We start from the raw sequence: 26,629 nt of genomic DNA, 5'->3' as shown, positions 1-26,629 counted from the left end.
GATGGAGTACGTCTTAGGTATTTATAGTTGTTGAAACTTTAAAACAATGTGTCTTTCGATTAAGTAATGAGTAGCGAATTTATCGTTTTAAAACAAATTGGCTTTTTTGAAATAAAGCAACCAATGAATTTGTTGTTCTTTGAAAATCAACATATTCACCTATTTTTGAAGTTTGTTTCAGTGATCTATTTTAAAGCAGAGAATTTGTATATTTTATAGTAATGTTGTCGTGTATACTGAAGAAATCAACCGAAATAAATCGTGAAAATGTTGTTTGAAGTTTATTAAATAACAAAATCATTGTTGATTCATGGTTGAGTTAGGCTAGCTTTGTGGTATACAATGTGACATTTTTTAAGAATGTTAATTGTGATTTGTGATGCATGGTTCATTGTTACAAATTGTTAGTATTACACTAGTTGATGGAATCCTAACAAAAGAAAGACAGTTGTGAATGTGAAGATTATACATAAAAGTTAGTTGAAACTTGAAAATAACTGGATTATAAAGTGTCACAGAAAAATTGGGAACATTTAGAAAAAAAATCCTAGATTAAGTAATTTTCTATATATGTGTCGATATCATATCGATTTTTTCATTATTAACCACAACTTATATTCTCAATCACTATCAGTTATAATCAAGATTCTTAAAAGAGTTAAAGAAAAAATGGAGCTACACAATGCAGTATACATTCCCACACAAATGCATGATAAATGTTATAATCAAACGGTCAGAATTGATCAACATTATCATCTTCTCATAATCAAGAACATTTCATTGGTTTCACCTTCCTTGAAATCCCCCTATCTGAGAGAACAAAGGAGAGCCAACTGTCACTTCAGAGTCATCATCAACTGCGACAATCGGAACATTTTTGGATTCTTTATCGCTCGGTCGTTCCAAAGTTAAGAGTTTAGAGCAGTTGTCTTCGGTGGGATCAGGTTGTGAAGAAGCCTCTTGTAGCTGCAAAGCATACTCAAGATTCCACAACACATCTCCCATTGATGGCCTATCAACACCGTACTCTGCCAAACACTTCTCTGCTGCTTCGACAAACTTCTTCAATGATCCCGAGCTTATAGTTCCAACAATATGAGGATCGATTATCTTCTCAAGCAAGCCCTTTCGGTGCCACTGCCTTGCCCACTCAGCCAAGTTAACTTGTTCCCTCGGCAATGCTGGGTTAATGGCAGGCCTCGCACATAACACCTCGAAAAGTACTACCCCAAACGAGTAGACATCCGACTTCTCCGTTAGTTGTTGTCTCCTAAAGTATTCTGGGTCTAGGTACCCAAAGCTACCCTTTACGGCAGTACTAACATGGGTTTGTTCCAATGTGGGTGCAGCTTTAGAAAGCCCGAAGTCGGAGACCTTAGCGACGAAATTCTCATCAAGGAGGATATTAGTGGTCTTGACATCACGGTGGATTATACCCTGAGCTGCACCCGTATGAAGATAGTGTAGTCCACGGGCTGAGCCAATACAAATCTCAAGCCGTTGTTTCCATGATAGATGAGGAAGGTTAGAGCCATAGAGATGGTCTCGAAGAGGACCATTCGCCATGTACTCATAAACAAGGATCATCTCTGATTGTTCGTCACAATATCCAATAAGTGATACGAGGTGACGGTGACGGAGCTTGGACAGCATTTGTATCTCGGTCTGGAATTCGTTTATCCCCTGTTCAGAACTTCCACTCCCGCGCTTAATAGCAAGTTTAGTCCCATCTTCGAGCTCACCAAGGTACACCTTACCAAACCCACCAACACCTATCACTGCCTTTTCGTCGAAATTAAGTGTTGCTTCTTGGAGTTCGGCAAAGGTGAAGAATCGGCCGAGTCCAAGTGCAGAGGAGAAGAAGCTCGAGTAACCGCTCTTGCTCTTGTGTGAGCTGAATCCACGTGAGAAGCTATGGCCGGCATGGAGTGGAAGAAGCCATGAAGAGAAACTGTTACACTTCTCCCAATCTTGAGGCCTCTTTTGCCAACGAATGAAAACCGACCCGAGCAACAACATTGCAGTTATTCCCATGACCAGACCCACGGCAGCAATGATTTTCATCTTACGGGATCCATTACTTGGTCCTCGATACGACCCATCAACGGAGAACAAACCATCCAAGCTTCCAGCCTCATTGCTCATCTTCATAACTTCAAGGCCATTGAGAATGGCATTCGGAAGCCCTGATTCAACGCTTGAAGCGGGACCAACTTGAACCCGAATAGTACCATTGGAAACAGCAGAGGAATTGAGCACAAAATCCTTGTAATAAGCAACAGAAAGGTCGGAGGTGAGCGTCGAAAGGTCGAGATTTGAGACACCCATCATCTCATTGACATAAACATTGAAGTAGAGATCATTGAGTCTCTTGCTCACAATATCACAGAAGTGCATCCGAATTAAGTACGAGAAGCTTGGGTCGACTCTCATCTCCCAAGTGAGATTGAAATTTGGGTCAGCAGTACCAGAATCAGCCATGTTTTCTGCTGTAGCATAAACCCATTTCGGGGCAATGAGAGGGGTGGCACCGTTCTCTGGGTATTTGACCGTCTTTAGAGCGACCGACACATTCTGCGCTGCTTCCGGAAACTTCATAAACCCAATGTCGGGGAGCCATGTCCTTCCCAATGTATCGTTCTTTGATGTTATCAATGGGCCACCAACATTCAATCTGTGTGTCACTTCGAGTGCATAAGTAGATAAGCCCATGAAATCACCATCAGGAAATACAGCCGAGGCTGAATCAGAGATGAGTGAGTTTGGGGCAGAAACAACCTCAATGGCGTTAATGAATGCAATTGAATTCTTCTTGGGTGAGAATTTTAATGAGAACCTATCTGAAGTTATGTTAATGAGATACTCCTTGAACACTATGGAAGTGTTATCAGCCATAGAGAAATCATGTAAGAGGACTAAATCATCAGTGTAGACGGAGAACATTGCACCCGTTAAATTATATAATGGGTGAGGTACCGGATAGAAGTAGAGTCGGACCCAATGTCGGCCTTGGTGGGATATAAAGAAGCTGTAAGTCGATTCATCGGGAAACACCAGTGCATTAAGATACAAAGGTGACAATGATAAAAATGAAGAAGAAGAAACATTGTTGGTGATGGAATCAATAGATGCTTGTATGTCTTCATCGGTAGATAGCAAAGAAGTGGATTGAGGATCCGAGCGGAAAGTTCGACCATCATCAAGTACGGTACTTTTGGGTGCACCACAATCAATAAGGTAATTGACTTCGGGAGTGTATTTCACCGCTGAAGAAGAAGAATCGTCTTTAGCGGAACTTGGTCTTGTGATAAAAAGCAATAAGAGGAGGAGAATAAGAAGGGAGGAGATGGGTCGAGGCAGCCATGCCCCATGTTTCTCTCCTCCCATTATCGTGTAGCCAGCCTCGATATATTATTTATCAGTCGTGGTTTCTATTAGGAGAACATCATTGTAGATGAAAATGGTGGTCATGATGGGGGTGGAGAGGAGGCATTTCAGTTTGGTAACAGTAACTCAGATTGATGGGTTGGATTGTTTGGTTGAGGAATTTGTATGTCTAAGCAGAAAAAACGGATGTTTTAGAGGGAGAAATGTTTTGATTTAAAAGTTGGTTGGAACTGTGTGACAGTTGAGACCTATTAATATGAGTTGACTTGGTCAACTAATTTAATGTCTTAAATTCTTTGACCAATACCAAGTTCTGCGGTGGGCCCACCAACAAAGCTGTTTCTGTCCAAAATCCAATTCTGGAATTGGATCACCCTTCCTCCTATACAGGAGCTGGACTAGGAAATACTGTTTCAGACAGAAGATAATATCTGTAAGTTGGTTTTTATTTTTTAATGACACGTGGCAGGCATAGAGTAAATCAAGAGAAATTACTCAAAAGTTTAGTTTGTCCATAGGTCTAACTTAAAACATTCCTCGAGATACACTCGAAATCTGTCTCATTGCTGATCCACCATAAGGACTTCAATGTCTTTGTTGTTACAAAATACATATTAGAGATAGAAATAAGATATAGATTGAGTGTAGCATTGATGAGGGTGTTGAGATATGTGACTGAAAAATTCAATGTTTGGGATTAATCTTAGGAATACAAGTATCATCGAGATCATAATTTATTGGCTGGGTTTAGTATCTTAACATTCTGGATTTCATTTTTTTTTTTTTTTTTCGAATCACCATATCTCAATTCATTGATTAGTATACTTTGAAGATCGACGAATGATGAAAAACTATTAAACATGAAATCCAACTATCAGGATTAAAAACATATCCCAAGGATATATCACGTATCATTAGGATAAATCCATACCATTACATTACATTTCATGTTATAATCGAAATTTCGTGTTTTTTCACCAGTCAAACAGATCCATATGAACCAATCGATTATAATCTCATTTAGAAGGTAAACTTGACTAGTGAATCATCCAATAAAATCATGAAATTTTCTGCACAAGAGAATTGATTAACAAGAATTACTTGAAGCAAGAATCACATCGTACATTATTTTTATAAGCAAATCAATCCATTAATCAAAAGAAACTGGAGAACCAAGGAAAAAAAGAGAGCCAAAATAGAGGTTGAGGAGACCATCCAAAAGGCATCACAGCTAAACAAACAACCATGACTTGAATGATCATCCCAAGTTTACATAATAATCCTATAAACGAGATTTCCTATCTTGGATCATAATTTAATTCTCAATTAGATTTTGTCGAAGTTTCAATCAGAATTCATGTTCCCCAAGCTGTGTGGCTCTTACGATCATCAGAGGAAGCCAAATTCAGAAATGTCTTCTTGATATTAATGGAGTTGGTTTCATTCGTTGTTATAACAAGGACATCAACAAACAATCTTGATTGAGTGGATCAAAAAGAATATGAATTTCTTGAAAATAAATTGAACTTTATGATATTTATCTACAGTTATGAAGCACCGAAACCTGTTGTCACTTCTCATTGGACTCGACAGCCCTGTCCTTCAGCTTTCAAATAATAAAGCCCGCGTTTTATTCGCTGCAGAATTGAAATGTACGCAAGACGTAAAAAGTGCCGAAAGGGAGTGTAACTAAAGTGGATTAATTATTTATTGATAAAATACCTCTCGTGTATCTCGTAAGCGCAGGAGTTCCAATCTCTCTGATGGTCTGAGTTTCAATAGATTAACAAGCTGCGAACATGTATGCATCAGCAATCTTGATTATAGAAAACAGTTTGGCAATCAATGTATCAAAGGTTAGTGATAAAATGATACCCAGAAACTGAAGCGCTCGGGATCTTGAGGCTGAGGCATTCCTTGGGCTTGAACAAGTTCCATATGTCTTGACCTCCTATCTGCATATTTCGTTTTCCATCATGAGCTCAATGTGTTTGATACAGATGTTGAGGATAGCAGGGAGGATCACCCACGGAAGAGCAAAAACTGACCCGATCAGATGATCGTACCAAATCTTTACATTTTTCAGGACCATTCATCATTTCTTTTTGGAAAATCCAAGATGCGGTCAACGCTCATATGGTTAAAATCATCCAACCAAGTTAATTTTTGTCCTCAAGAATCTCCTAGGTGTGAGTTGTGACCCACCAAATGTTGGTCCATTTGATAATCAAAACCCTATAACAAACACACTTAATATGAGAATATGTCATGTGGTGCCCATATGACACTCAAGCTAATCCCTTCGACGTGGCTCAAGTCAGCCTTAACCGGAAGTGTCTTAGAAGTTTTCTCAACTATCAAGGCACTCACACAACATAATGCACGCGTGTTTGTGCTTAACTTGGAAGGTTTACTCACTCTTCATGTTTAGGTGATCCCAGAAGGGATGGTTACAAATGAACACTTTTATATAGAGTTTTGGGAGGATTTTTTAAAGAACTCTATGATTACAATCCCAAAATCTTCTTAAGAGACATCTAAAATTATCTTGGACCTACTATAAAACACCATTACTCTAGGTCATTCTAATGGCACATAGAGTCTCCTAGATTCTTCCTAACTTTTCTAGATTACTCTTATTTTTTTCTACAACATTTTAGAGCTTTCTAGATCCTTCCAGAACTCTCAAGCTTCCTCCTTGTTTGGTGGGGGAAAATCCCACATTGCACAATGGGACCATGAAAAACAGCTCCATGACAATGTATTAGAAATAGAAATATCTCGCCAAAAAAAAAAAAAAAAAAAAATTCCTTCATTAGCATGTAGAATAATGCTTCTTTATTCTCCTTTCCTTGGTCCTGTACCTGTCCGTGCTGCTTCTCCCGCTCTCCTTATCCATGCGCGAGCAAGCTCTGCTGCCTCCCTAGTCATTTCCTGCAACTGCAAATGTACAGAGAAACTGAACAGTATCACTATCAGGAAAGAACATGTTTATGCAATTTGTTCGGCCATAGCCAATAATATTTAGCACGTAGTTGATGATCCAACGAGAATGATATGAGCTTAAGGCCCCATGTAGAGCTGATTCATGTCATGTGTATGTTCCCAACCCACCTCATAGCCTTTCATGGGTTGAAATTAAGCTGTTAGAGGTGAGTAGATGACCTTCATTCAAATTAAACATGCAGCTCACGGGAAGCATTTTAAAGTATAGAACCTATGTTAAAACATCAATTATGAGTAGCATACACACTACCTTATTTTCAGCACCTAATAATGTCCAAAGAACCCTACTGTACTTCAAGACTTTCCATTGCATTATGGGAATAGAATAAAATAAAGTAGATTGGATGCAAACAATTGTAATATGCTTACGCCTTCTCTCTCTATTGTCCCTTCCAGTGGATAAATATCTTGAATCCATTCAACCTCTGCAATGCGATACCTTTATAAACAAGAAATGTGTTATGCTAGTCAATGAAACCTAATCACTGTGAAAATATGACTGGAAATCCCCACAGATTGATGCCAAGGGACCAAAAAAAAACTAACCCGTCTTGATCTCGAGATCTGAGGATACGAAATCTTCGGCGACCTTCAACCTACATCAGATTACTATTAAAAATCATATTTCAGAGGAGGTGCCTTGGTGAATATTTTTCATGAACGATGTACTGTTGGTTGATAATATCAGAAAGCAGATATGTGCAAAAGTAGAACCATGGAGGGTGCCATAGAATCCAAGGGTTTTAAAATATCTCAATTCTATTATCCATAAGATGCAAGGGGATGGAAGATGTTCCAAAGAAATAAGGCAAGGTGATGGAAACGGAGATGTGTTTATGGAGTGCTAAGTCACTTAATAAAAGCCAATTGAGTAGATGTTAAAAAGAGCAGAAATGCTTTATGAAGCGTAACTTTATCCAGTCCGGAAACAATAAAGAGACAGAAGGAACATTGTTAAGATGAAGATGTTGAGAGAGAAATGAAGCAAGATTAGGAAAGTAAGAACCATAAAAGAGTAGAACAGGGGAAAGGAAGTAGCTACAATAGGTAATAAGATAAAGGAGGGGAAATTGAGATGGTTTGTCCATGCGCAACCTAAGATGTCCAGAAATGATATGGAAACGAATAAAGACACTAATATAGGAAACGAGAATTTCACTCCATCTCTCAAAATCCAGAACACGAATAGGAATGCTGGTATGCCATCCAGTATGTTGGTGTCATGCTTTAATTTTATTTTTATTTTTTATTAATCCACGTATCATCTTTTTTAGTATCTACGTATGCTAGATGTAATGGAATTTCTAATACTGCCATGCTTTTATAATAAGAATTGCTACACTAAATAACTTTGATATTTTTGTTGATAAAAAAGAAACTAGGAAACTGTAAAGAATTCTTTCCAAACTTGCAAAATGAAATTGGAAAACTGTAACCTATAAATATCCATGCAGTATTTGGCACCAGTATTGTTATCATATCAAAGGCTCCAAAAAAGATGCAAGACAAGTTGCCTTAAGTGAGTAAAATGTGTAAGTACTGTGACTACGGCATTCATAAGTGTTTATGTAACAGCATTGTCACTGAGAGAAGACGGGAAATAGAATTTCACCTCTAAGTAGAAACGTCCATCTGGTAGTGGCTCACATCTATAGAAATGAAATGATTATTTGTCAAAAACCGAAGGTAAAGTTAAAATAAAAAAAAAAAAAAAAAAAAAGCGGAGTATAAAATTAACAAAAACATGACCAGGAAGATATAAAAGCAACACTCACTCAGTAATTTCCACTTCACAAGCAAAATCAGCTATGGAACCTGTTGCAGAATCAATGACAACCTACATTGAACACAAGAAAAAGTTAATATGGGAACCTCAAGTATATACTTAAAGGAAGAAAAAGAGAGAAGAGGATGAATCAATATTCTACCATTCCCATGCGATGATTTCCTTCCATTATCCTTCTCACCTGTTTTGAAATAAAAAGGAGAGTCAGGCTAATATGTTTGTACCTACAGAACAAAACATAGAGATTGAAAGACGCAGGGTAGGTTCTGTAACCCTGAATACAGCTGCTTGTCTTTTAGCAATTTACAGGTTTCAAACACTACCAATTTGAGCATTATAGGTTGCTGTTGTTAGAGAAAAAAGCAACTAATAATCTCACAAATAAGATAAAGAACAATGGAGAGAACATAAAATAGAGATGCATGGTCAACTACAGGATCAGAAACAACTCAAAACTTTATTAATAAATCACAACTATGACAAAGACAAACTTTTCCATTGACAGAGCAGCTGGCTTTAACCTCTTAGTCTATTCTCAGGTTTTAGTTCTAGCCACTTCCCTGGCCTCATACTGCTTATAGTAGCACTGGTTTGGTTAACAACAGAGGAAGAAACAGTGTCACATGCTTTCCCCATTGAGACCGATCAAATCTTCAACGAATTTTTCCTTGGAATTAATGGAAAAAAGCTTCCACCATCACCATATGGCTTGGATCTGATTACAGGATCTATTCAAAATATACTCAGAGGATATGAAGGTTTTGATATCTAGTCTACAGTGGAACAAACATGAGACAGAACAACATAGGACCCACCTAGCTCATGTGGAGCCTATGTTCGGTCATCTAGATTAAAGAACGAGGAGTATAATTAAGTGAGTTTCTATAACCTTAAAGTTCAGCACCCTAGACCCTTTAATTGAACTCATTTAAACCATAAATTTCCTGTTCAACACTCCTAAATCACATGCCCAAAGGGTATCAAGAACTCATTACACCAGTATTACAGAATCTACTGATAAGATACATCAGCATCCTAATAGTTTATTGTACTGTGCCTATAAATTCCTTAAGACAGTGCAAAGCAATACACAGTGTACTGAATTGCATTGCTACTAAACAATTAACTACTGTCCACTAGAACTTTTACCAAAGCTTGCACCAAATGGAATCCAAGAAAGGAACCCTACTCCCCATTGACATACTGGACCTATACACTGGTCGTCATCGGTGACAAATAAATGTACCAAGAATTTCCAAGGGGTTCAATCAATTGCTAACACCAGCGAGAAACTTTAACTTACATGCCAAACCTGAGTGTTTGGGTGGAAAGTGGCTCTTATTGAGGAATCTGTTTCCTTACATGGTACAGTAGTCCAGCAATCGTATAGTCAAAATGTTTCGTTACCCACTAGATGGGCCATATTAAAAAAAATTATCAATTGGGAAATATTAATATATTAAGGTTAGGATTTTTAAGTTAGAGAACATTTACGCAATCATCAATCCAAGGAGCGGGCAAACATTTGGATGGTCTACATTAACAAGCCATCTGCTAAATGTATATACCATGCCTAGGACACGGTTGAAAGGTACTCTGCCAGAATACACATTTTCTTATCTTATTAAAAATACATATCTAAAACAGCCAAGTGTCAACATTAGGAAGCAATTGACCAACTCACCATAAGTCTGTAGCGAGGCTCAAATATGTTGAGTGACAATTTCTGGCAAGGTAGGACCACATCCATGACAAAAAGAGGCATGAAATCAACACCTAAATTTGTCAAACTATCATGCTCTGCCTTCCTTTCAGCATATTCCTCTGGAAAGTTCTTTTGTATTATGTTCATCAGTGTCACGCTGATGAAAGCCAAGAAAAGGCAAACAAGAATTTTAATATACATGACTAGGAAACCTTAAAGAGATGAGAGAAAACATTGAGGAAGATCAGCTTGAGTCGGGGTAGCAGGATGGAAGGTTGCCATCCTCTCTATCTGTGTCATATGCATGGTGCACATAACAAGGAAGTATGTGGCACTAACTCTGTGGACCCCAATTAGGAGATTTCTTAGCCTTTTTGGAAATAAGATAGGATAAACACAAATCTACACATCAGATGGTCTGGGTCATGCACTCAAGACAATTTGGGGCCTAGGAGACCTCCACAGTATTCCCAGACATGCATAGGGCACAGGTAGGGGTAGAAGGCATCTTCCTGTTGCATCCTACTGACACAAAAACTTCTAAAATTATCAAAAAAAGAAATACGTTACCTTACTGAATATGTTTTGGGACTAATAAAGAGTACGGTACGGCACATAGGACATTTGTTACCTGTCAATTTTTATAAATCAGATAATAAGAGTAATACATATTTTTGTTGAGAAGGATTAAAAAAAAATGTCAAACACTCACCATGGTCCATGGACTGAAATAGACATGAACGGCAAAAAGAATGCCCACAAGGAGTTGTTATTGGTTCATATAACAACTTTAAACAAAGTGTACAATCAAATTCATCAGTACGTTGGGGTTTTCCATGTTTTCCACTTCTGGTCATGCTAACTGACGTCTTCTCCAAATTCTGAAGTGAGACTTGAAGGGGATTGCTGCATTTTCCCAGAAAAACAAGCTATAAACTTCACAAATTTTAAATTGGATATTGTTATAACCAACCAATGACAATTAAAGAAACATGAAGATCCATATATAGTTCAAAAAACTGGTGAGTCTATCGGAACATTACCTAAGAGGATCAACCTGAAGGCCTGAAAGAAGAGTTTCCCGTGCCTCCTCATATCGTTCTAGCTGAGAATTAATAGGAAAGGTGGATATTAGTCTAAAGAAGATCGTATCCATCTTGGAAACATCTAAATAATATTCTTTTGTCAAGTTAAAGCTATTTCTATGAAGACATCTTGAGTGACTTCCTTTGGTCTTAAATATGCATCCTGCATACAATTTGAACACTAAAAGCTGTACGGAGAAAACTCATAATGGAGAGAAGACGTGAGTTTGACATGAACAAGTGATGTCAGAGAAGGGAAACTGGCAAATCAACATGGTGACACATCCTAAAATTATCTACTGTAACGTTGAAAGATGTATTACTACTTAAGTTTTAGTTAAGTATTTAATAAAGAACATCCAACCTGCTTTAATAGAATCAAATAAAAAAAGCAACATATATACTACAACTAGCATCATAATAATTTAAAAATAACCCAAGATACAACAAAAACAAGGGAATTTTGCTGAAAAAGAACAAACCAAGTTTTATATCATGATAACCAAAAAGATGTTATTCAGAGAAAAAAATTCTGATGCTGACCTCAATATTTGGATAACGAGTTTAGGTTGATTAGGAAATGATTATCTAAACTTTAAAAAAAAGAAGACTGAAATTGATTGGATGACACCTCAAAGAAAGGGATTTAGTTTTCATGTTTGTTGGACTCGTTGAGTACCACATTTTATTTTCACTTATATTCAAATTCATCAATTTCTGCATTATGATATTTATTTACATATATTCGTTATATATATATATAACAGGTCCAACTTGCATTCTTTGGGGAACAAATTTTTGAGGTTAGTTTTATTAATGATTTTCAGGAGATGAAGCTGTTGTGCTTGAAAATCACTTTTGAACAGCAAACAATTTTCTGAGTAAAAAACTATTTTCAGAAAGGGAATCAGACAGGTCTCTATTTGATTATCTTATACGTGCATAAAAAGTAGATTAAAAAAATAGTGACTAAATTAATTCTTACCAACATGAGAGCACTGGCTTTCAGATAATATGATTTTGCTGAATTACTCTGAGAGCTCAAGACCTTCTCAGCATCCTTCAACGCAAGCTAAAATGATGGTTGAAAAAAAGGAAAAATAATTTCTGTTATAGGATTTAAAAAATATTAAAGAATAGTTTCTTTAACATACAAGCAGAGAATGAGGCAACGACGCATACTTCAGCATGTGTTGTAGGATCCAACCCATTCATCGGTTGAAATTCAGAATCAGATGCCGGTCTGTTTTTCATAAATCGGCTTATCCTGGTAAATTAAAAATGTTAAATCATCACCAAAGCATTAAACTGTTTCTATGTTTCCTTAATATTCATAATCAGAGCAATTGGATATTCAATCTTTCAGAAAATAATGCATAGAGAGAATTGAAACAAATGAACAAAAATGGGGGGCCATGAAAATAATAAAAATATGTGGACAAAAATAGAAGACAATATTCACCTGCCAAAAGCAGCACTTCGGTTGCTGAGAATAACAGAATCGCCTGGCTTAAAGTTATGAGCTTTAGAGTAGCAAATGATTGCCTGAATAAGAAACCTCACTTTGTTGGGGATGCATGAAAGAGAAAAACATAGCTAAGAACAAATAAATAAATGTATAGATAAGCACACTTTCCTGATACCTTCTCTGACAGGTTATTTATCAGGTACTTGTATTTAATAGATAGGAAATTCTTCTCATGGAGTGTCTTGGATCTTTAAATTTGTAGTTTTACCAGCTAAAGATACTAAAAATATAAATCCTCTTTTTTAACACTGTTGTATCTTTTTCATTGTCAGGAAGTTGCCACAAAATGGGGATAATCATTTTAAACTTTAACCGTTCAAGGTGAAACTTTCACTCACTGTGACTTGGCCTGTTAGAATGATTTTAGTTTTATTGTTCCTCTACTTGTCTTTTTTTTTTTTCTTTTTCAATTTGACTTGTCTACGTCCTTATACTTGCATCTACTGCAAAATCTATTTAGTGGCTTTTTATTGTTTCTGTGAACAAATGGGCAAACTCATGGAAAAGTAATCCACTTTGAAGAAAGACGACCAATTGCATTTAAAAGAGCATCGGGTTTTTTCTTGGATATTTTTCATATTAAGCACATGGAAGAATGAACTATCATGGGGGAAATACCAAATCTTTCCTTAGTCTATAAAGTTGGGGCTAGCAACTGAATGAGACAGCCCAAAAAAAACTGCAAATGCGGTAAATTGAAACAATATTTCATCCTTTTAAAGCCTCAAACCTGCACCAAAATATTGTTGCTCAATTGTGCCATCGTTGGCTTTGTTGAACAAATCTGAATAGTGTTCACTTTCTGATTTTGTTTCCTAGTCTTCCCACTTATCCATCTCAAAATCTTCATCTTCACTCCACTCTTCCTAAGAAGATATTTTTTCTTGATTGTCCAACATTTTGCTTCATAAATCATAACTAATCATACCGGCAACATTCGAATCCATGACATTGCTTTTGCTCAACTTTCTAAACATTTTTACTGTTAATGATACGTCTAAGGTAGTAATAAGCGAGGTTCGCAAGCAGGATAGACACCCTTTGGCTTCAAGAATAAAGGAATTTCAAAGGCAGTGTCTACTTACAAAAATCATGGATATTATCAACTGATTACCAAGCAAAAGTATTACTAGCTCAGAAATAAATTTGTCATTTGAACTCACCATAATAATCTCATGTATGCTATTAAACACGGTATTTCAACCTAAAGAGACAATAGAACAAATTGAATTCATAGCATATGTTTTTTGAGCAGGTTGCTTACCAAAAGCAAAGAATGGGGATACAAAAACCCATTCAAGACGATCTGAGTAACAAATTAAAATAACTTCTTTTGCTATTTCAGTATCATGTTCAAATTATATGGAAATAGACAAATACATAAGCTCCAGATGATGAATAACAGAAAGATCCCATAAAAACGCTTCACTGTAGGAGGCAATCTTGAGAATTGTGTTCTAGGAACAGAAAGTAGCATGTAATACCAATCATTGGACACAAAAGAATAAAGATGTCATAAAAAAGTAACGACAAGTTTGCTTCGTTAGTATGGATTGTGAAAGAGTAGGTTTGTTCCAACATACAATGTGGCCCAAACACGAAAGGAGAAAACCGTGGGTAACTCAGACCTTTATGTCAGTGTATCTAATCGTGAGTTTTACTAAATGAAAGTTTTTTTCAATTTGGCCTTTCCGATCAGTTAAGAAGTAAGCTCACCGTGGAACATAGAAGTGACTACGACTATCTAGCTCTTAACTGATGAACAGTTTTGACTTCAAAATTGCTAACTAATATCATATGCAAATTGTTTCATGTCTATGTACTATATTTACCTCAAACATTGATATAAGGCACGGACACTTCCAACCTCTTGTTTCCAGCAAACACAAACTGACCCATTTCTCGTACCTGATAAATGGTTGTACAACTTAATCTAGCACTCATTCACTCAAGTGCCACCATATGAAGTTTACAATTACAACAGTGACCGGCCTCCACTGAACACATCAGACTCCCTAGAATTCACCAAAATCGAAGGAGAAAATTCAAAACTTCTCAACAATGAAGAAAACCATGTGAAACAAATTTCGTTGCATTCCAAACTATACCAAGCATTAGTGGTTCATCAAAGAAAATATGAGTTGTAACTCAAGATTTCCTAAATGCCCCTAAAAGGTTGCCGAAGGGACCAAGCTGTTTGCTAACAAGCTAAGCTTTTTCAAAACTAGAAAAATTAAAAAATAAAATAAATTGCACGCCCCTGTTGTGTACTCTTGGTTGGAAAGCCAGGTAAAGACTCCAATGGATTTCGAATGCAAAATAATGAATAATACATTGTTAAATAGCATAGTTTAACACATTTCAAGAACATTTCCCAATTTTTACACGTTAAATACTTTTTTTTTTTGTGGTTTTTTATTTAGTTTAAGCTCTCTCCCTAGTTTTTTTTTTTTTTTTGGCTAAATTAATGACTGATTTTTTTTTCCTTTTAAGAGATTACTTCACTTCACTTGAGTTGCAATATTTGCTTCTTCCCCTATTGCACAAAATTCTAAATTTTCAACAAGAACTTCACCAAACAACGAGAAACGAAAATCTATTAAATTTCAATTAAAGAGATAGAGAATTTAATCAATTTCATTAAAAAGCTTCAAAAAAAAAAAGCTCAGAACTTCACCTCTTCTATCCTATTCTCTCGAAAAGCTCGGTTCCCCTTCTGCATGAGATCGAAAACCTCACTAAATCGATCCCATGGCATGTTCGTCACTGCTTCATCTGCCTGCGTTTCAATTCTCTCTTCAAACACACAAATTACATAAAAATCTTCTAAAAAATAGAAAACCTATCAGAAGAGAAGAAAATCTCACCCAGATGAACTCTTCGACATCTTCGAATCCGTTCGAGCTTTCTCCAGACGACGAATAACCTTGGTTCGCCATTAAAGATAGATGGAGAAAGACTTCGAATTAGTTGCAGAAACCCTAACTACAAGAAGAAGTTCGAAAGAGAGAGTTAGAGAAACCAATTGAGGAGGAATTCGAAGACTGCTTGGTGTTCTTCCCTACGTCCTCCATTTTTACACGGACGACATTCGAAGACGTGTTCTCTCTTTCTCTCTCTAGATTTTTAAACGAACGAATCTCTCTCTCTCTCCCTGTCAGCATTTGATTCTCGAAAAAAAATAGCTCAACAGCAAAACCTTCCCACGCCTGTTATTAGTTAAAAGTAATTTACTAGTCAACAAGACATTGTTTTGTTATGTACGATTTTTTTGTAATACCACCTTGAACATATCTAATATTAATAATACCTCCTTATGCTTAAACGGGTGTTAATGGGTACCCATATAACCGGAACCAAAATCGAATTTCTCGGGTCTAGAAGGAATCGAACCAAATAGAATCGAGACCGATAGGTTTTACCCGATTAGTATGTTTGTGTACCCCAAACCAAATTGTTTTACCCTTTCTTTTCATCGTATAAATGATTGAAGGTTTTCAATTTTTATACATTTTTAATCAATATTACATAATTTTTTAAATAAATTAATATAAATTATGTTTATCTTTCTTAATGCTTGTAAAATGTCTTATCTTTCTTATAAGTTTATTAATGGTAAGAAGGAAGAATTTTCGTTTTTGAAAAGAAAATAACTTATATTTTTGTTATAATATTTGTAATTTTCTATTAATGTTTTTATTGTTGATATATTGTACTCCAGAAAAAAATGTCTTTATATAATATAAATATATATTTTTCTTATCAGTTTATTAAGAATCGAAATCGATGAGTACCCATTGTTTTTGGCCGTTCTGATTCCATTAATTTTAAAATTGATACTGACAAGAATCGAAATAAAAAATATGATAGTTCTGGTTCTAAAAACCTTAAGAATCGAATTGGAACTGACTCACTGACACCCCTAATCAGCAAGTCATATCGAGCCCATGTCTTTATGTAAGTAAAAATTTTCATTAATAAGAAAAAAGTGAAATCAGACAAGATGGCCAATCGAGCGAAATCAGAACAAACGTTCGAGTCATCTCAACTTGGACGAATCAAATTATTTATTAATAGATATTTATATTTAAATAATTATATATTTCTAATACAATGTGGGTAGAGAGCCGGAGACTAGAAAAAAGTAATTATTTTACATCAACAAAAAAAAATCATAACCTAGAAATTGATCAATATTTTCAAATATTGAACGAAATCATCTCCGAGCTCATATGAGTCAATGTGATGGATGACTCACATAAACTATCTTGCCCAATATCCTATAAGACAAAGATGGCTCCGTCAAGTAATTGATCTTGAATGACTTTTAAAACCATAATGGCCAATAAATATTTCGAAGGGCAAATGTACCTTTGTTGTGGAACTTGTTCTTGGCAAGTATCACATAGTAGTATCTATTAGTACTTCAATCATAATAAATCTAAATTTTACCATATTTAAATTCAACATATTCATTTCGTCCTTAAAAGTTGAGTCGCAATAAATTAGCTCAAAAAAAGTCCAATCAAAATTCATTCGTTGACGTGGCATGTGCACAGAGCCATAGATCTTTTTCTTTGGGATACACAAGGAAAATGATCTATGGTTTCACATCAAGAAGTGAATTTCGAGTGACTTTTTTCTAGTCAATTTATCATTGATCTTAAAAGTAATTACATGGTAAAGTAAGAAAAAAAGTAACCTAAACCTTACTTACATGGAGAACCATGAAATGATACAAGCACACTAATTTATGGTACAACTGAGATGGATTCGTGAACCTTATTAAGCAACAGCAAATTATGAATCCAATCGTTAAGGTTGTTAAAAAATTTTATTGTTCACATTCAACAAAGGTGTTTAAAATCACAATTAAGAATAATATGCAAATTGAAGATTTTAAAAGAGTGAGAAAAAAAAAAAAGGCTCCAAAGAACATCTATTGAGGTTGTCGTATGCTGAAGTGTAGGATTATCAATGGATCAAATCAGACCTAAAATCCGATCCAATCTGATTCAAAAACATTAGGTCTAGATCGACGATTTGGATTTCAATAAGGATCCAATCCAATATCTTATCAGATTGGTTTTAGATCAATTATGTCCCGATTTGAATTCAATCAGGACCTTGACCCGATTGTTATTGGAATGGGTTTGAATCCAAATATTAAAAATCCAATAAGAGTTTGATCCAATATTTATTGATTCAAATTTAGATCTGATCCTTATCGAATTGGTGCCAAATCGACCCAATATGATCCAAATTTGATCTAACCCTGCTAAATTGCTACTCTAAAACCAACTACATTTTTATATTAATGCATCATCTTTTCAATATTTTATAATTTATTATTAAATATCATCTTTGATACATTATTAAAAAGATGATTATAATTTTGTAGCCATAACGTTGGAAGTGAGTTGTTAAGAGGGGATAGAGAGGCCGATCCTCTATTCGGCTAAGAACGGCAACCGTCCAAATAAAGAGAAGTCTCTCCTTCCAAACACCAAAGTACAGATGATAATATCATGTGGTTTATTTGCTTTGTTTCTCTCTATTGTATTTTTACATGTAAGTCTGATCCAAGCAACTACTGAGTTGACTCAGTTGACTCGAGAGTGTTTTATTTTTTAATGTTAGGGTTGTTAATTTACTGGGCTGCGTCTTAAATGGATAGATTTATTTAGGCCTAAAAGTTTTAGCCCATGATTGATCCACTATTAATGGGCTGTGTTAGTTTTAGTCAAAGCCCAATCTGTTTCTAGCCCGACCCAACTCCTTTCGGGCTAATTTACTCTCTCTCTCTCTAAAAGTAGAATTTATTTTATCCAAAGGTGGAACCATCGTGTTATGGTGGGTTGAGCCTTAGCCAAAGGTTATGTGGCAAGGCTATTGAGTTTAGTCCCACATTGGACAGTCATTGCCTTGTCTCTCCTTACAAGCTATTGGTTTTGAGTTAAACCCCGAAAATTTATCATCGTATCGAGTGGGCTTTTCTCTTCTTCACGTCACCCAGTTCATATCTCCATGTGATTTGACCCAGTCCGGCCCACACGTGAGGGGGTATGTTGAGTTTAGTCCCACATTGGACACTCATTGCCTTGTATCTGTCCTTATAAGTTCTTAGGGCTCTCCACCCATCGCCAATTGGTTTTGAGTTGAACCCCTAAGAGTGAAAAATAATAATTGTGGAGCAACTAAGAGGGAAAGGAATTTTTGTGGGGATAATAATTGCGAATTTATTTATCTGTCCCAATAACTTCATAATCTTTTAGATTTTGAAAATTCTTGTGGGCGCAAGTGCCTCCACGGTAAATCTGTCCTTGCTACATGGCCTTGATTTGCTAAGGCTTACCGCCTTGGCCAAAGCTCAAACTAGATTTCAAATTTGATAAAGATGACTATAGCATTTTTTTTCCTTCCACTTAAGGAGTCATATAACAAGGTAAGTCAATCTCACAATAATGATCATTGTAAAATATTCATTCTCACATCATTATTTGTATAAAAAAAATTCAAATTTTCAATTTCAAAGTTTACATTTGTGAAAGAATGAATTGAAGCATTGAAATTTTAAAAGAGATTTTACCGTCGCACCCACTTTTATTAACTACACATCAATTGATACAAAACGAAGAACAATCTTCATATTAGTTCATTGATTCTAAAAAAAATATTGAACAATTCAGCATAAAAAACTTGTTGATTCACAAAGAATAACAGAATTGAAAAAACAAAGAGAAATTTCTCTAAGAACAAAAATTTTATTAATCAAAAGTACTTTCTAAACTACATTCATCAATTTATAGACCCAAAATCCAAAATTTATCCATAATAGAAATATTTTCAAAAATAGTAAAAACTCCTAATTCAGCTAAAGAAATTCTAATATACTAAAATTACTAATAAAGACACTCCAAAAGAAGAAAAAAAAATAGAATCCAAGAACTCGCTAAAACCTCTAAAAAGGAAACTTTTACCGAATCATTCGATTTGATCTCCTAAACGATTGAATTTTGTAACTTGAACTTGGGGCTAATGATCATTAGATGATTGGCTAAAACCTACTGCTTGTCAATAGCTCTACATGAAATTAAGCGTATGTGTTTACATATGAATTGGTGTGCTATAAATAAAAGTTGTTGTGCTAATAGCAGCTCTCAATTTTAATAGGATATGGTAGTTTTGCAGGTACGACGAGTCACCCACCTTCGAATGGTGTTGGTCCACTAACCGTGAACGGGTTTTCCTCTTGCCTCTCGGCACGTTAACAATTTATGTTGACCATACACATGATATTTATGTAGCCCTATAATTGCAAATCTATTACTTATATTAAAAGAGGATTGATGGTACGACTTTTTTGTTTGACTAAAATATCCTTAATAAGTTTTATATTTCCTTTTACATCCGACAGTAATTAATTTCTAAGGACTCTTTGCAACGTTGTCTAAGGAACCTAACCGTTGCTTGGGTTCATTAATCACTTTTCCTAAAAGATATTTCTCTTTACCTCTTCACCTTCTCTGAACCCAAATCCTCATCCTCTCTGTCTCTACCTCTTCACCTTCTCTCCAAATAACTTTATTTAGCGAATATTCTTGAAAGCAAAGAATCATTATTGCAATGATCTCTTTGAACAATCAACTCCATGATCAGGTTGAAGAAACCCTTGATTTTCTTATCAAAACTTCTCTCTCAAAATCTTCTCAACGTATTCTTCATTCTATTTTTTCACATGCAGGGGTTGAATCGACTATAAGAAACGAAGAAAACTTGGCAATGGTAGGGCGAGCTTCTTCGACAATGGTCGTGAGTGTCCTTGCTTTACAGGGATATTTCAATGAACATATCACCGGTCTCTCTCTCACTCTCTCTCTCCCCCTCTCTCTCAGCAATTAGAATTATTGATCCATCTCATCTTCTCTCAGTGTTTGGTGGGTTTTTTATGCTGCGCCGTGAGAGGGCTGTGGGTTCAGAGATCTTTTGTTGCCTGGCAAAAAGCAATTGATGAATCTATGGGGACAGAGGTAGGTTCAAAAAGGAAAATTTGAGTTTAATTTATTGCGATACCCATTTAATCTAATCCATCCAAACTACGCAGAAGAAATTTTATAACAAATACGTAATTTGATGAAATGAGTTGTTGTTGGTTAGGCTAGAATTTGAAGAAACAACAATATTAACTAACTTGTTGTAATCTAATTTCAGTTTCCTGTTCTACACGACTTTGTTGAAAAGGGGAAGGCTGTGTGGGGGACCTGTGCATCACTTATCTTCTTGGCAAACAAAGTTATTGATGACTGGTGAGTAGCATATAAAGTTAAACTATAGATTTTTATTTGTTTTATAAATAAAAAAAAAAGGTGAAAGAAATGGAAATATAGAAATTGGTTTGAAGATTGGGACCTGTTGAAACAATGCTTTGTGACTCTTCATTCATAATCTTTTGTCATTGGGGTGGGGTTTAGAATCCAAAGGAGATGTATGGAACTCTTGAAAATTTAAAATCCAATTCTGCTAGAAGTAAATTTTATTTTACTATCTAAGTTTTATTATTCAGACATCCTACGATTTTGATAGGATATCATGCAATTATGCTAATATTTGATCACATTCTATCGAACAAGGCATTTGTTTCATTAGTTCATCATATCCTTTTCTGTCTCAGTTTCTCAATTAAACGTAAACAAGCCTTATTCATTAAGTGAGAGAATACTAAAAATGCTCTCAAGTTATTTGATTCAAGATGCCCTTTTACTAACATAATATGTGTATACAGCAATTAAGCTAATTGTTGTATAAAAATGGAAAAAACATGGTGTCTGTTACATAAGTGTTTGGGCATAACTATTTTCATGATATGATGAGTTATCCATTATCGGGTATGTGGAACAATGAATTGATGCGTAAACAATGTTCTTTCTAAATGCTTATTGTGTAATCACATTCACTAATAATTACCTTTTATTTCTGGGATTTTTTATGACACCAATTTCTTTTTTAATATCATTTTTTTTGTTGGACAGCCTTGTACAATTTCAATTCTACACTAAACTATCTATTGTTATGTCATGTTCAGATACTGATAAACAGTGAATGGTTGCTGAGAGAAGTGAGGTTATTACTCTTTTGTTGGTTTATATTATATTTACTTATATATTTTGGTTGTAACTTCTATAACAAAAAGGACTAGGTGATTCATAGATTTTAGGAGAAGAAGTGACATGGCTTCATGTATGTTTACTTTATACAGATTGCTAACATGCCATCTTAAAATGAGGGTTAGGGTTTTGAGAGAAGTTGAAGAGGTTATGATAGAAGATGAGGCCGAACTCATTTTTTACCACCGTTTAACTTCCTTTCAAAAAAAAAAAAATACCACTATTTAACTTCACAATTTTTTTCTTATTTATTCTGCAATTGCTAATAACTTGTGGAAAAGAGTGGTGAACGAGGGTGAAATAAAAATACAAGTTCATTCAATTGCGGAGGTGACTAAGAATAAGGGATTTGAGAAACGCTTCTAGACAAGGTAAGATTCATATTCATCATTTATAGTTATTAGTTGAGATCCATTTACAAAGGCTCTATTCTCATAGTAAAAACAAATTACAGAGAATCATTAAAAAGGGGGGAAAGTTCACACCCTAACCAATCCCCCTGTCATTCATTAATTTACAGCAACAGAAAAATCATCCAAAGCATCAATTTCGATTCAACTCAGGGCATTTTCCAGTTGAAACCGAACCCATTGACGGGTAACTCAGAGTGGGTTGTGCTCAAAGAAGACAATGAAGCAAAGAAATCGCCCAAGTCCTTCTTGTCGTCGACATGGTTTTTGGACCTGTTAATGACTCCAGAAAGAACTAAGATTTCTATGAAACCATTGAGAAGACTGTAATAAGGCCTTACCATGTTATTGGGGTATTTATCCTCTAGCCTTATCAAATAACTAAAATTTTTTATTTTTGATTTTGATTTTAATTCTTTTTCATTAGGTTTTTGTTTAGGTTTAGAGTTTTAGTTTAATGTTTGCATATCTGAAAAATACGGATTGTAGACATTTTAATGAGTTTTATGTTATTGCCCCCTTGTAGAATTAATACAAACCAAAAAGGACTTGATGATTCCATCCCCTCCTTGGGCCTTTTATATCCACAAGCAAAATGTAGTGTGTATCTCAGGGGTCAAAGGGCAACAAATTCCTCTTAACAAAGAAAAGTGAATATTGCAAGATATTGGTTCTCTCTTGTGTGTGTGTGTGTGTGGGTGTTTAATCTAATTATTATTTTTATCAAACTTGCTTCCTTCTTGAAGTTTGTTTTTGGGCTGTATTTCTTAAGAAACTTACTTTCCTCTTATTTAAAAACAAAACCCCTCATATTATTCAATTAAAATAATTCATTAGTTCATTTCCTTTTCTGCTGCAACTTCTCAATTAAACAAAAAAACCTTATTCAATAGGTGAGAGTATATTAAAAGTGCCCTCAAGGCCTACAAGTTGTTTTGGGATATATATATAAATATATCGATGGTTTCTCATTGTTAATATTTACATTTTTTTTCTTTTAAAAATAATTAGTTATATTTTGTATAAAATAAACTTATATTCACGTGCAACGCACGTGCACTTTACTAGTACAAATAAGGATCAGTGGACCTACATGTAAGCTCAAGATCAAAGCACCATGTTACGGACCTAGTCCTTCATTACCTAGTGCCCCTTATGGCTCAAGCTAATCCTCACGGTCTAACTCTTTTTTTTTTTTGTAATAATGACAGGGATTTCTAATACGGAGGCTCTACAAGTAGAGGCGAGACAATTGACCTCTTAGAGCACCATATCTCGCTCAAATCCCCCGAGTACATGTAATACCCCACTAACCACACATATTAGGCAAGATGAGAAAATTTCCTGTGGGTAACCAACAAGGGGGCTTAAACTCACGATCGAACTCAAGTCTGCCTTACTCCACCTATCTTAGGATACCCCCCCCCCCCCCGAGTGAGTAACCAATGCGATTCACGAGAGAATTGTGCATAGTATTGTTTGACAGAGATGTAGATGTCTATTTTCTGCTCAGTATAGTGATGGATTTTATGGTTGACGTCTAATCGGCACGAATATGCCAACATGAAACGAGTTCCCCGGGAACATGTTTTGTCTTCGGATGTTCCATATGTTTTGTTTGATTTCGACACTTGCGTTCTCATGTTTTTTGGCAAAAGCAAGAAGCCTTTCAGACCTTCAAAAATCGAAAGGAATTTGTCGAGGATTGCCTTCTCAGAGTTAGATAAGTACTATTATGATCCAAGGATAGCATTTGAATGATGGATTGATTGAAAAAAAAAAAATTCAAGAGAGATTCTCCTGTATTGAGAGAGATGTTGGGGCGCGTCTGGTGGTATCATCTAATAAGAGCACGCCTAATTTTAACTCGTAGTTTCACTCTTGCTCTTGGCGAACGTGTTCTTATCTCTTTGAAAAAAAGATGTACAGTGGTGGTCTTCCTGTCACTCTTCGAAGCTGAGCTTGGCACTTTGCTATAGGACACTTATAAAATAGGTTGAGACTCTTTTTTATTCGTAGTAGTGTAGAACATTTCCACTCTGCTCCGCCTCCTCATTGGTAGGGCTTGCCTTAACCTATAACATAAAGAAGAAGATTTCAATTTCATTCTGATCACTATCCTTTTACTTGTTTTTCCTACCTCAAATGATTCAATTAGAGGCCATTGACCTAATTAACAGTGTCATATGCCTACAATAAAAAGTAGAAAAATTAGGATAATTTTTAGGGGTTTTAGTATACATTTGAAATATTCCGACTTTTCCTCTTAGGGGAAATTACCACAAAAAGTAGAGGAAATTATGAAATTCTAATTTTGTTGTACTATTCATTTTAATTTAAAAAATAATAAATTATCAATTTTGAAATTAAATTATTTTACTAAATAGGAAAAACATATTTTAAATTATTAATACACCCCTTATACTCTATTTGGATTGAGAGAAATAGAGAGAAGTGAAAAGAAAGGAATCAATTTTCTCTCCATTTTTTTCTTATTTGGAAAGAAAAGTGAGGAGAGAAAATTGTTGAATTTATTCTCCCCCAAATCAAAGAGATTTAGAGAGGAAGTGAAAAAATAGAATAAATTACTTTCTATTCAATCATTTTCTCTTCTTTTTGTCTCTGATCTATCTAAACAAGGTGAAGAGAAATTTGCTTTATGTTCTCTTCTTTTCTCTCCTCTTCCCTTCACTTCTCTTCGTTTCTCTCAATTCAAATAGTTTGTGTTTTTTTATAATAAACAACACATTTTTTTGAGAATGAGTTCTTTTAATTTACCTTGGATTTTTATTTTTTTTGCTACATAATTTTTAATTTTGAAATTAAAATAAATAAATAATACGTTGAAACGAGAATTTCCCAACTTTTAGTGAACATTTCATTGAATCGGCCTTTCTTCACAATATATTAAATGACAAAAATATCCCCATCTTCTTAATAGTGCCAGGGGTTACATATATTAAACACATGCATTCTACCTATTGCATGTTTGAGCCACGACGTAAGACTTAGATGGGAGGTTACTCCTAGGGATACCCAATTATCAATCCCTAGGAAACATGATTTTTTTTATTTTCCTTCCATCTTAGCCACATGTTTGACGTTGTGCGTGAACTGTGGTTTGAGATTAGAAAAGTCCAACGTTGAACGTCTTATATCTATCTCATAACAAGAAAATTGACCGTCAAAGATTACTTGATTTACTTTGTTTTCTGCCAAACGTAATGCTATACGTCAATAGGAAACCTAGAGACTAGAGAGAGACAATCACAATTCACAACCAATGTTTAAAAAAAAAATATACCGAACCAGTGGTCCAATCAGCTTCGACCGAATTTATAATAAAACAGGTTCAATCAATGAACCCTCAAAATAAATTAATCTACAAAATGAAAAGCATGCATATTTTAATTTAAAGTTAATTTTTTTTTTTTTTAAATGTTAGTCGATCCTATTAAATTGAGTCAAGGTCCAACCACATTTCAATCAATTTGATAAATTTTTTGGTTCAATCATGGGTTCGATTTTTAAAACTCATTCATGGACTCTCTCAACCTTGAAGATTAGACAAATTGATGTTCAAGTTCTTTATGTTTGATTTAGACCTTACTCGGTTCAAACTTCTCATACAAGCTAGTAGTCACCAATGTTGCCCAAAGTCAACATCTACAACTCTAAAGGTATATAAGCACCCTTTATGCTCCTCTTCTCATCACCCATTTCAAAACATAATTCATCCACAAATATTCTCTTTTGTCCCTAAAAATTTCATTTTTTTCCCCATAGAAATGGCTTTTTATAGGAGAAATCTTTGTATAATATTATTCATTTTTTCCATATTCTTTATGTCGAGTTTTCGATCGTCAGAGGCGATAAGGCCTTTCAAAGGGGAGGATTGGTTGAAGGAGGTTGTCGTCGTGTACGAGTCTCTCCAAAGAGGCCCCATGACTCCCTCAGGTCCTTCTACATGTACTTACATCCCGGGAAGAAGCAGTGGTGTTTGCAATTGAATGGGAAGAATTATGTTGGTACATATATATATATATTAATAGGGTTGCTTATGCACCACCTTCATTTTCTACAAGCATTGTTAATTTGGACATAATTTCTATACTCGACAAGATTCGACAACAAGACCACCCCCAGAGTTGTTGATATTCTTTTACGATATAGACATACAATCTTGATGATCATACTTGATTTCTTCATCAAAAATTGGAAATACACAAAAAAAGTTCTTTTTTGGTTGCATGGGAACAACTTTTGCAAGTGTGGTTGTGAACCCATGTAATTGATGTTAATTTTTATGTTCATTTAATTGATAGTTGTATATATGTTGAATGTAAAAGATTAATTTTTGTGATAATTAATTATCTTCTAAAAGATTCAAGTGTTTGCTTGTTTGGTTTAGTGTTTCAAAATAAAATTTCTATGACCATGGATGCTATATGAATTTAACATTGGAAGAAGGGGGAAGAAAAGCTTCGATTCCTTATCTCCTCCATTTTTTGGTTGTTAAGGTTCAAATTAAATGCCTATAAATAGGGCTGGTAATGAT

At 35.1% G+C, this 26,629-nt stretch overlaps 3 protein-coding genes and 1 pseudogene across 16 annotated transcripts; 2 read left to right on the top strand and 2 right to left on the bottom strand.

Moving 5' to 3' along the window:
• Nucleotides 1–634: 634 nt before the first annotated feature.
• On the bottom strand, nt 635–3,695 carry LOC147401298 (putative receptor-like protein kinase At5g61350 pseudogene; annotated as a pseudogene).
• Nucleotides 3,696–4,488: 793 nt separating this feature from the next.
• Nucleotides 4,489–15,667, bottom strand: LOC147401297 (uncharacterized). Of its 5 annotated transcripts, none has more exons than XM_086442515.1 (18): nt 15,365–15,666; nt 15,175–15,272; nt 12,432–12,514; nt 12,152–12,236; nt 11,955–12,041; nt 10,928–10,989; nt 10,597–10,790; nt 10,455–10,515; nt 9,864–10,041; nt 8,322–8,360; nt 8,169–8,230; nt 8,006–8,042; nt 6,940–6,989; nt 6,763–6,832; nt 6,252–6,327; nt 5,263–5,342; nt 5,110–5,178; nt 4,489–5,024 (listed from the first exon to the last, which is right to left on the bottom strand). In XM_086442515.1, the coding sequence occupies exons 2-18, from the start codon at nt 15,253–15,255 to the stop codon at nt 4,965–4,967; spliced, it is 1,374 nt and encodes a 457-aa protein (XP_086298641.1). In that variant the 5' UTR covers nt 15,256–15,272; nt 15,365–15,666; the 3' UTR covers nt 4,489–4,964. The 5 variants fall into 5 exon arrangements, with proteins under 5 accessions (XP_086298641.1, XP_086298640.1, XP_086298643.1 ...); XM_086442514.1 differs by having other exon boundaries at nt 15,175–15,276; nt 15,365–15,665; XM_086442517.1 differs by lacking the exon at nt 15,365–15,666 and adding an exon at nt 14,330–14,512 and having other exon boundaries at nt 15,175–15,274.
• Nucleotides 15,668–19,964: 4,297 nt separating this feature from the next.
• Nucleotides 19,965–23,503, top strand: LOC147401296 (uncharacterized). Of its 10 annotated transcripts, none has more exons than XR_015178428.1 (6): nt 19,965–20,156; nt 20,242–20,355; nt 20,429–20,527; nt 20,709–20,803; nt 21,943–22,032; nt 22,182–23,108. XR_015178428.1 is itself a non-coding variant. In XM_086442508.1 (5 exons), exons 2-5 carry the CDS (start codon nt 20,280–20,282, stop codon nt 22,399–22,401), a joined length of 444 nt encoding a protein of 147 aa, XP_086298634.1. In that variant the 5' UTR covers nt 19,965–20,156; nt 20,242–20,279; the 3' UTR covers nt 22,402–23,124. The 10 variants fall into 10 exon arrangements, 5 of the variants coding, with proteins under 5 accessions (XP_086298634.1, XP_086298633.1, XP_086298635.1 ...); XR_015178427.1 differs by having other exon boundaries at nt 21,580–22,032; XR_015178429.1 differs by lacking the exons at nt 21,943–22,032; nt 22,182–23,108 and adding an exon at nt 23,283–23,503.
• Nucleotides 23,504–25,818: 2,315 nt separating this feature from the next.
• On the top strand, nt 25,819–26,346 carry LOC147401295 (uncharacterized). The gene has a single exon (XM_086441567.1). It carries the CDS (start codon nt 25,860–25,862, stop codon nt 26,079–26,081), a length of 222 nt encoding a protein of 73 aa, XP_086297693.1. The 5' UTR covers nt 25,819–25,859; the 3' UTR covers nt 26,082–26,346.
• Nucleotides 26,347–26,629: the final 283 nt, after the last annotated feature.

This window comes from Akebia trifoliata, chromosome 5, assembly GCF_017979445.1.
Source record: "Akebia trifoliata isolate Shusen 1 chromosome 5, ASM1797944v1, whole genome shotgun sequence".
Taxonomy (NCBI): Eukaryota; Viridiplantae; Streptophyta; class Magnoliopsida; order Ranunculales; family Lardizabalaceae; genus Akebia; species Akebia trifoliata.
The sequence above is the reverse complement of the archived record's forward strand: the minus strand, read 5'-3'. Positions and strand labels throughout refer to the sequence as shown.